Source organism: Ictidomys tridecemlineatus, chromosome 4 (genome assembly GCF_052094955.1).
Source record: "Ictidomys tridecemlineatus isolate mIctTri1 chromosome 4, mIctTri1.hap1, whole genome shotgun sequence".
Classification (NCBI taxonomy): Eukaryota; Metazoa; Chordata; class Mammalia; order Rodentia; family Sciuridae; genus Ictidomys; species Ictidomys tridecemlineatus.
Genome location: NC_135480.1, coordinates 179,089,183 through 179,100,056, shown reverse-complemented (window position 1 = coordinate 179,100,056; position 10,874 = coordinate 179,089,183). Strand labels below are relative to the sequence as shown.

Here is a 10,874-nt window from a genome sequence, read left to right as displayed (position 1 = left end):
TGTGGGATCTGAGGCTAGGTGCTTAACTTCTTTCAGCTTCTTTCCTCATTTTCAGACTGATAATCATGCTGTCTTAGAGGTAGAAGGCATCAAATGAGATCACGGATAATTGTGCTTACTAGAATATACTAGAATATCTCATGCACGCTATGGATACTTAATAAACATTAGGTCTCTCTCCTCTTTCCCTCAAATCAAATACCCTTTGAGGCCCAGCTTGGGGGTCAACCAGTATCACTGCAGGTAATCAAAGGGACTGATGATCCCTGGGCTCACTGATGGAGCCAGGAAATGGGTCAAAGACAGAAATAATAAAACTGAAATGACAGTGTGCTTGTGACACAAGCCAAACAAAATATTGCCCATGTCAATGTCACAGAGCAACTCAGACACAATCCTGGGGAAGAATTTTCTGAAGCATTTCTTGAATAATTTTATTCAGGGTGAGGGGTATCAAATAAAAGAAGGTACAGAAATTCCCTTTGACACTTGATGGATTAGTTGGGCCCTTTTCAAAGAAAAATATTTGGACAGGTATTAAGCCTCTTAGGTTTTTAGTTCTTTCAGTTTTATTCTAGCCATAAAACAAAGGTTTATAAACATCCTTGCTTGCAGAGCAATCTCAGACATTTTGTGAAAGAAGGAAATGGGGATCTCCTGAAATCAGTACCTAAAACAAAAACAAAACCAAAACCACATAAAATCAAGATTATCCTTAGAAAGCATTTAAATCATACTTAAGCTCAAAAGTCAACAATTAGCCAAAAGAGTAGAAAGCAAAGTATGAAAGAGATATTTATACACCCACGTTCATAGCAGTATTGCTCACAATAGTCAAGAGTTAAAAGTAACCCAAGCATCCATCAATGGATAGCAAAAAGTGATATATATGGACAATGGAACAGTTTCAGCCTCAAAGAAGAAGGGAATTCTGACACATGCTAAATAATACAGTAAGTGAAATAAGTTGGTCAGAAAAGGACAGATCCTGTATGATTCAATTTAAATGAGCAGGCAGATTCACAGGAGAAGGTAGAATTAGCAGTAGCCAGGCTGTTTGGATGGGGGAGTGAGGAATTATTATTTCATGGGTACAATTTTAGTTTTGCAAGAAGAATAAGTTCTGGAGATTGGATGCATAATGCAAATGTCCATAATACTATTGAATGGTACACTCAAGAATGGTTTGGATGATAAATGTTATATAATGTGTATTTTGCTATAATTGAAGAGTCAATGATGAATTTCTTTACTTTTGTGTATTTAGCTTATAGAAATTCAGCTATGGTCAAATGGTCCTTACTTAGCCTTGACTTTCTTGTCCTTCCCACTCCAATGAGGCCTTTCTCCCTATGGTCCCCAAAGAGGGAGCTTAACCCTTTCTTCTTTACTTTTTTATTTTTAGTCAAGCATCTATGCTCCGATTCATATGCAAATGGTGTTCCACTGCATCTCTCCTTCTTACTAATCATATTTTATAGCTGATAAATTCCTGTAAAGCCACAGCAAGACAGGTTTGGCTCCTAGGCCACATATTGAATGTCACAGAATATACCTAAGCATGAACTGATGAACTAAATTAGGAGAACCCCCACATTTTTATTTTTGAGCCATCACCATACAAAAAAAATTTGGACTGAGAATATTTGATGGTTTGTGTAGAGTTGAATAAAAGTTGATGAGTATCTCCCACAAAGAAGGGGGTTCTGAGCAACAAAGTAGCAATGGCTTAAACAATAAGGCAGAGCACTGCTCAGTCTTTGAGAGCTGTATCCCTGATTCTTGTCAATTTTCATTCACGAAAAATTAATATCCTGTCATCTTAATTTAAAAATAAATCCTCTGTACCTCTAAAGGAATGGCACTGGGCATGGTGGTGCTCACCTATAATCCCAGGGGCTCAGGAGGCTGAAGCTGTTCAAAGCCAGCCCCCCAAGTTAGTGAGGCCCTAAACAACTTAGTGAGACCCTGTCTCAAAATTTAAAAAATAAGAATAAAGAGGACTGGCGATGTGGCTCACTGGTTAAGCGCTCCTAGGTTCAATTCCCAGTACCAAAAAAAAAAAAAAAAAGAAAGAAAGAAATACTGTTAGGCAACAAATTGTTAGCTCTATTTAAATTATGTACAGTTGGAAGAGAAATGGAGTTTCACACATTGTGTGTGTGTTCCTCAGAGCACCCAGGAGAGCTTTGCCCCCAGGAAGTAGTCAATAAATGGTTATTGAATTTAGAGTGTCCTTCTTTCCAATCAGTGAGGTTTAATCTATTTCCAATTCAGAATGCCTATTAATTTTTCAGCATTACTAAGCCTTTTAAAAAATCCATTTTGGGATGTGCTTAAGAGTTCACAGCAAATACTATTATATAAATGATTAAGAGAAAACTGTTAAATGAAGCATGCTTATTCAACACACCAGCAGCCATTGGTAAAATGTAATTTAATTTAATCGTTTAAATTTACATTGTTAATGTACAAGAGCATTTCTTTCAAACCACAGGTTAACACACACTAAAGAGCAATGCTGTTGGAGGAGCAGAGGAACTTGGGAAAACTCTGCTATCTGAAATAAAAGCAAGGCACTCTCCATTAACAGCTGGTGGATTCCTGATTTCCGCCCACGGAAGGCATGTTCACACTGAGAGAGCTCTCCCACAAGGGGAAGAATCACCTGCTTCAATGCTTCTTGTCCTCTTCTGAGCTAGTGTGGTCATCCACTCTGTACACTGGTGTGTCAACATTAAGACAAAAAAAAGAGAGAGAGAGAGAGAGAGAGAGAGAGAGAGAGAGAGAGAGAGAGTTGAATTGATCGCTGACTTGGGAGGCTCTCATAGTTGTAGTAACTATGGAAGACAGAAGAACACTGGCTATCATCTTTATTTTCAGCACTGGTGTCTGGACCTATAACTAGAAAAGCTTCTTCATGCCTTGCAATCAATAGATAGGAGGGCTAAAAAAAAGTCCTTTTCCTTAGATCTGAAGGATGTTAAAAAAAAAAAAAAGTAACAGCATTTCTCTAGGGCTCTGTGTTTTTGTTTTGCTTTGCTTTTCCTTCACAGACATGACAAAACAAGGATTAACTTTCCAAATACTCATGGTGCACAAGAAGGTTATGTATGCACAGTACTTCTAATTTATTCAAATTCAATTTGAATTTGGTCTGAAGCTATCTTGTATGAAATGTTAGCTTTCCTGATATTTAATAATGTTTATTATGTTTGCATATAGGCTCAAAAATTAAAGCAAAAGTACTACCTTATTCATGGTTATCTTCAGGTAAAATGTTAATATTAATGGTTATGTGTAAAAGCCTGTTTTTCTATAGATGCAGTAAGTTGAGAAAGAAAGACTATGGAAGGTGAATTAAGTCTTAGTCTTGATTCTGTTACTAGCTGTTTGTCCTTGGGTAACTCTGTATCCCTCGATGGGCCCCAGTTTTCTCCTCTATGAATTTCAGGAAGTTGGACTGTTTTACAAGTCAGGCCCTTTGCAAATCTAACATTTCAAAATCCTAACATTCCAGGCCCTATCATCTTGATATAAAAATAATAATCTTTCATAAAAGCTTACACAAACATAATACATGATCAAATATCAGAATGACTCTTGGAAAAGAAAGTATATGATTTGCTATCTGGGTTATACTTTGCAGCAATTAGGCAATTCATTTGGCATTTGATTGTATAATTTAATGACAATATAAACAGCATAGTTTTGTTATTTTTCCTTTAAAAAGACTAAAGCAAAAATGATTTAAAGCTAACAAAAACTACTGTGACATCAGTTTGACATTCAAAGTTTGTTTCTTAGCAAAATGGCCAAAGATATTTTGACTTGATACAGAGTATATAATATAAAGACTTTTAGACCTAAAAATTTTCAAACATTATTTGAATTTAGCAAAACATAAGCAAAATTTTAATATCAAAGTGCTAAACAGTACTGCCTTAAAAGTCACTGCAAATGAACCATAAAATAACGGCATGGGAAGTGACATTTATTGTACAAATGGTTAATAAAAAGACACATTATAAATATATATATGTAACCTGCTATATTTATATATATATATATATATATTTGTTTATTTAATTTCTAATTGGTGTATCCAAGTCACTGTGAACACCCCATTTAATTATTCTGTAACTCAGCTTCCACGAGCTGGTGGTCTTGCAATAAATACAGGCAAAGCTATTACAATATAACGTGCATACAAATGTTTATACAAATAAGGACACTGCAACAAATTATCTCATAATCATATGGCATTAACAGTAGAAACATACAAAAGGGAGTACGAACACGGAATGTTGAAACGCAGCCCACTAATTTCTTCTAGTACTCACATTAATACTATTTTTTTAAAAAAGAAGACTTGCTTACTCTCCAAAATTGTCTCTTTAATCAATAACAAAAATTAAATTTTATATATAAAAATCCTTATTGTCCCTGGTGCTTACCCTGTATGACCCAGTTTCTACTCATTCGCATGTTTCATCTGGGGATCAAATACTTGACTGATTCATCAAATGCTCCTCTCTGGCTTTTGAATGAATGTATCAGTAAGCTGCTACAACTGAAGCAAGTTTAGAACACTCTGGTGGGGTCTATGGAACACAACCAGAACAGGTGTATATAATCCATTTTATAATCTGATCCCCTTTTGGGACAGCTGAACAGTCAGCAGGGATCTAGTTCTATCAAGAATGCCCAAAAAGTCTTGGATGGGCCCGATCTTAGAAGGGTTCTACAGGGTGGGTGGATAGAGCCTTTTGCTAGGAACATTAGCATGTCACTTGCTAACATGACTGCCTCCTTTTTATTTCCATAGAAAATAAAGGAGAGTTCATGAACAAGACTTAATAAGACAGCACTTTAAAAAATTGCACTTGTATATGGAAGCGAACGGCCATTATCATTTTGCTATGTCTGATTTGTAGGTAATCCTTCATTCTTTCATCATTAGTTAAAATAATTGAAAGAAATTAAGAAAAGGGAATTTCTGCCTTGTTTGCACCACATACGTACAGGAAGTATGATCTAAAGGGATCAGTCTTAAGACACATCCTACCCTGGTGAACAACCCTTGGCTGTTCTTGTTTTTAAATACAAAGCAACCATAATTGTATTCCCCAGGAAGAGTTTTAAACAGTTATATTATCCTTTTCTCTTCTTCTTCTTCTTCTTTTTCTTCCTCTTCTTTTTTCCTGCTGGGATAGCATCATCCAAAAGTGCTTTTTTAGCAATTTCTTAGAAAACCCTCATGAACTATACCCCTCCAGCCCCACCCTCCAAAGCCTAATTATAAAACACAACCCCAACACAATTCTCTGCAAGTTTTCTGGCTTTAGGTTGTAAGGAAAGTTGCCAGAACAAAAAAAAAGAAAGAAAAAAGAAAAAAGAAAAAAAAAAACCACAAAGAAGAAGAAGTCTTTTGCCTTTTACAGGAGCTGCTTTTTCTCTGAAGGAAGGACAGAAAGTGATAGTGTCCAGACCCATCCCTTTGCTGCTTGGCAAGCAGGTGCCAGCAGAAGAAGCTGCTCCTTGCTCAGGCTGCTCCGGCTTAGAAAGGTAGGGTATCCAGGAAGAGCTTGTCGATGATGGAAGGCGGAGCCACCAAGTCTTCCAGCTTCAGGTAGAAGATGCGCTGGAGGCCCAGGGTGCAGATCTTCCTCAGTTCTACCAGGGCACCCAGCACCTTGGGCTCGGTGGGCTCCAGAGCCTGTCCCTTACTCTGGTGGTCTTTTAAGCTGCTTGTGATCTTGTTGCATAGCTCCTCCACTCTCTTTGGTTCTTTTAACCCATGTCTTTCTGCAGAGGGATAGAACAGGGCAAGTTTAGGAGGTGGCTGTATCTCCTGACCCTTTAAATCCCTAATCAAGGTCTGAGCCCCTTCCTGCCAGTTGAAATGGTGTTTTACGATCAAACTACCTTTCCTCTGAGAGCTTGTTCCTGGCCTCTGTATCAAACAACACCAGGGGTTGAATCCCAGTCCTGACACTTAACTTGCTGCCTGTCATTGAGGAAGTTTCTTTACCTCCATTTCCTTATGAGATGAACAGAATGATCAACTCTGGGAGGGCCAACTTAGGTGAATAACATGAGTGAAGCACACAATTTCTGGCACACAACCACGCTGAGTGCATGACAGGACTGTTACTATTTTGTATACATTACCCTGCTAAGGTCTCACAAAAGCCCTATCAGTAGTAGACAAGTCTCTTTCAGAGTGAACCAGAAACACAACTAGGCAAATGAATTCACTTGACGGAGGTGGAGAGGCTGTAATGTTCTATTTGCTAATGCAAGAGCTGCCCTGTAAGACCCAATCCAAAGTGCATTCTGTTTTCAGGCTAACCAGATTGAGAAGATTCCAGCTTTTCTCTTTCTTTTTCTCCCCCCTCCCTTCGAAACATCCACTGAACTACACCTGATGCTCTGTACAAAATACATGTGTCAACTTGCCATTGAGGCTGAAAAGTCAAAGAGAAGTGGAAGAGTTCTGGAAGGATGTAGTGCAAGCATTTAATAACATGCTAACACAGGAAAACCACTATCTGATATTGTTTAAAACAATATATAAAATGATCCCCATGCTAAATATTATGGTCTACTTTTTGAATACAGTTGAGACATTTTCCCAAAGCCATCCAGTTGCTAAAAGCTGGAATTTGAACTACATCTTCAAAGCAGATTCTATATGCAGCCACCGCTGCATCTCCCTAGAATGAGAAAGGAGTCTGACACCCAATACAAGTCGCCCAGCTCTCCCTCAGCCTTTAAATAGCAATGCCTCTTTCCTAAGATCCAAACTTGGTCTCTGTTATCTCAAAAGTTTTCTTCTTTTATTATATTTACATGTAAAAAGTCATAATTCTTCAGAGATGGAAGACATCCCTCTAAAGGGAAATCAAACATTAGTTTCTAATTTCCCCTAGATTTAGTTATTTTAGTTGGAGATATTTTGTTTGAAAAGTTATTTCCCCAAAGCAAGAGCCAATCAGAAAACGAAGCATCTAGCCACACATTTTTCTCTTTTCTTGTCTCAAATAAGAGAAGCCTGGGAACAAGGAAATCTGCAATCTCCCCCAAGGGCTAGTTGTATATGACTTGGGAGAGTTGCTATCTCTCTAGGACCTTGTCAAGGGAGGAGGTTGGATTTAACGACCTCTAAAATCCCTTCCAGCTCTGATCTATTTATTACATTAAAGCGCTACCATGATAATTGCCAGCAATGGACGGTACCTCAGTGGATTTTGATTTGCAGGTGTCTCTTCTCAAAGCAACACGGTATAGAGAAAGGAGTACTGGGCTTGGAGTTAGAGCTGAATTCCAGGGCTGGTTCTATCACTTACTGGCACACTTACACACTTAAGTGTGACCTAATCTCTCTAAGGATTAGTGTCTTTATAGGAAAATGGGAATGATGGAGTGGTGACTATAACAAAACCCCACCTCTGTGGGCAGTTGTGGGCTCAACTAAGATGGAGTTACATGAAAGCATTCTGTCCACTGTGGAATGCCATGCACCTTAAGACAATGACCACAACTGCAAGATGGAGCAATGAAGTCCCCTAATTCCCAAGCTCTGCAATGCATGCCTTTACTTTCCCCAGGGAATTATTAGCTAATCAGCCCAGGTGCAAACCTTTCCCCTTGGCTTATCTGTACTAAATACATAGACCCTGGGTTTCAGTCTCAAAAGGACCTAATCATGAACTTCAAAAGAAATCCTGCCTGCTGTGATGTTCTGCCCTCCCCCTCCCCCCCCAAAAAAAAGAAAGCATAAAAAGCAGGCTGCAAATTTTATAATAAATTTCAAGAGCTACAAAATGTTCATAGTCTCTGACCAAGTAATCCCACTCTTGGGATTTATCCAAAGGAAAAATTCAACAGGAAAAAAAAAAACTGTATGTATATAGAAGTTTGGTGCATATTATCTTTTAAACACCCCGAACTCCAGTAACAAAAACAAACAAGTAAAACACTGGAAAAAGCTAAGGCGTTAAAGAATCAGTGGACTGTTGCATAAAAAATGATATGTCCACTTAATGAAAGATTCTGTAGATGTTAAAAAGGACAGACATGAAGAGTTTGAAGTAACATGGAAAAACACCTATATCGTCAAATAAAGGGTAAAATATTAAAGAGTATCTGGCTGTGATCACATCTATGCAAAAATTATTTCTGCATGTAGAGGAGGAAAGGAAACAAAAAAATGTGAAAATATTTATGAGAGAGTTGGATAACTTTTCTACCTTTCTTTTAAAATCTCCAGGTTAGTGCTGTGTGTATAATAACGTTAAAATAGAACACGTTGGGAGCCGGTGCTTTGTGAAAGCCTCTAGTAGCTATAATGCGGTCAAGCACCATCTTGCTGATACTACATTCTATTAGCACTGAGATATATCAAATTAGATTCACAAGCCAGGGAGAGATGCGTTTCTCAGAATTAAATACCAGTGTCCGGAATTGTGAGCTTTCCTTTCCTTTTGATGCCTCGTGTCATACAGAATATTGGAGATCCTATATTCATTATGGGGATGAAGAAACTGAGCAATTTGCTGGCTGGATTTCTGGAGGGGGCTGACTGTAGAACCCTGTAGCCAGACTTTCTCATGGCCAAACTCACAGAAGGGGCCTCGGAGTTTTCCCTGCTCTCCAGCCAGTTGCGCCTGCTCAATAACTATGGCAACCATTATTTATTCAGTGAATTCAAGTGGAGATCGATACCTCCTGCCAGCTGGATCAACCCTAGGCCTGGAATTCCTTGAGGAATTCAGAGACACTCCTGTTGGAAGCCAAAGGCACCTCAACCCTCCTTTGTTGTTTTGAACAGCCACTGGATTTGTGGCTTCTTTACTTTTCCAAAAGGGCTAAGATAAAATCAGTCTCCATGCAAACTACTGCCAGCAGCTAGGAGGATTTTTACATCACTAGGGAGTCACTAAGTGTCTGGTACCTTCCCAGCCATTTGAAATTCCTTAAAACCCCAATCACTGACATTTAGATGAAGGGACCCCTTTCTTCTTACAGCTTGGTAAACATAGCTGCACAGCTGATGTATGGAGAGTTCATACATTCTGGGGGCAATCAGACATTTGGATTTTTTCCTTTATAGAGAATTTTACAAAGACGGTTTTGGTTTAAAATCTGTGTCTGCCATTACAAAACAAGTTTCTTGGAATTTTTTTTTTTTTTTTTTGCATTTTGATCTACATAATATTTATCCTATACTTCAGTATTCTAACTCAGGCAGTATGTATTCAAAACTTCAAAGTACAACTTACAAAAATGGTCAAATAATAGATTTATGTAGCCCAATCATTATGTATGTAACTTAGAAAGGATTTGAATCACTAAGTTCAAATTTCCACCTAAGAGAGGAATCTCTACTATGAGATAGTGCAAGGAGACATAGATACCAGCTGAACTGTGAGTGTCAATATCTCAGCCTGATAAGAAAAATATATTTACTAGCATTTTGTATTAGACTCTTTTATTTTGATTATTTTATCTCACCCTCACAACAACCTGGTGGATTAGGCAGGCTAAAGATTATTTTTAATGAATAGTTAAGGCTAAGACTCAAAGAGTTAAGTGACTTGCCCTGGGTCAAAATTATCAAGTGGCTAATTTCTTTCATTAAAGAAGATACTTCTTTAATGCCAAGTGCAGAGATACTTCTTTTATACCTGCCTATTTTCCTTCTTTGAATACCTCTAATTGTTAAGAAGCATCTTCTGTCCCAGTCTCCCTAACATACCCTCTGACTTTCTGTACACCTACTTCTTTCAAAAAATGTTTTTTGAGTACCCATTCCATCGTAATGTTATAGCTGCTGGGGTTGGAGCAGTGAAGACAGCAGATCTTAACCTGTGTGAGCGGTTAACACCTAAGGACACAGCTGGATGTCTGTGCATTTTGTTCACCTGTGCCAGATGTCTTTGCTGAGCAGGAGAGGACAGGAGGGGGCAGGGGCAGAGACGGGGGAGAGGGGGGAGAGGGAAGATCTTGATTGGGTTCATGCTCATGTTTTTTCATCTTCATCTGGTTAAGACCTATTCCTTTTTTAGATCTTGGTCCAAGTATTTCTTCAGGGAGGCTTTCCTTTTTGTTCCTAGTCTAGATCACATTCTCCCACGGCATTCTTCTCATGCCCTTTGCAGGATATAATACTTTGAAATCAGATATATAGGTGACAATTGCCTGCCTCTTTCATCACACTCAAGGTCCACGGGGAAGTGGACTGTATTCGTTCTCCACTGTGTTTCCAGCATCAAGCCTAGAACTACATGACTTCCAATAAATAGCTGTTAAATGAATATATAAGCAGAGGATCAAGGACATGTTAAAAATAGTTAATGAAATACTAAAGTTGTAAGGTGTTCTGATTAAATACACAGATTGGCAATTATTATAACAGTAATAGCAAAGAGCTTTAGAAACCTCCCACATCAGAAGATTTGGAACCAGATTTCCTGGCTATACCTCCTAGCTTGGTAACTTCAGGTCTGTTTCCACATTTTAAAAAATAGGGATAATATTGGTAGTTGTTTCATGGGCTGTTGTGAGAATTAAAGGAGTTATTACATGTAAAGTATTTGGAATAATGCCTAGCATTTAGAGAGCAATTGATAAATATTTGCAAATATCCTCTACATTTAAAACTCAACTCATTGTGTTTCCTTTCAAATCAGCCAGGTTTCTGATTCGTTTATTAATGATATCACAATCTTCCCCACCCCTCTCATAATAATCTGACAATTCCTTCCCTGAGTGGCCCATTGATTGAATTTGTCCCAAGAAATTCAGTTAGGGGCTGGGGATGTGGCTCAAGCGGTAGCGCGCTCGCCTGGCATACGTGCGGCCTGGGT

General features: G+C 38.3%; 1 protein-coding gene across 1 annotated transcript in view; it reads right to left on the bottom strand.

Annotated features, from left to right (window-relative positions):
• Nucleotides 1-2,420: 2,420 nt before the first annotated feature.
• Nucleotides 2,421-10,874, bottom strand: part of Nr4a3 (nuclear receptor subfamily 4 group A member 3) — a 38,611-nt gene continuing 30,157 nt past the window's right edge. Inside the window, exon 8 of the mRNA XM_013359036.4 lies at nt 2,421-5,808. Coding sequence (XP_013214490.2) covers nt 5,561-5,808 — 248 coding nt within the window. The 3' untranslated portion in view covers nt 2,421-5,560. The remainder of the gene's footprint in view (nt 5,809-10,874) is intronic.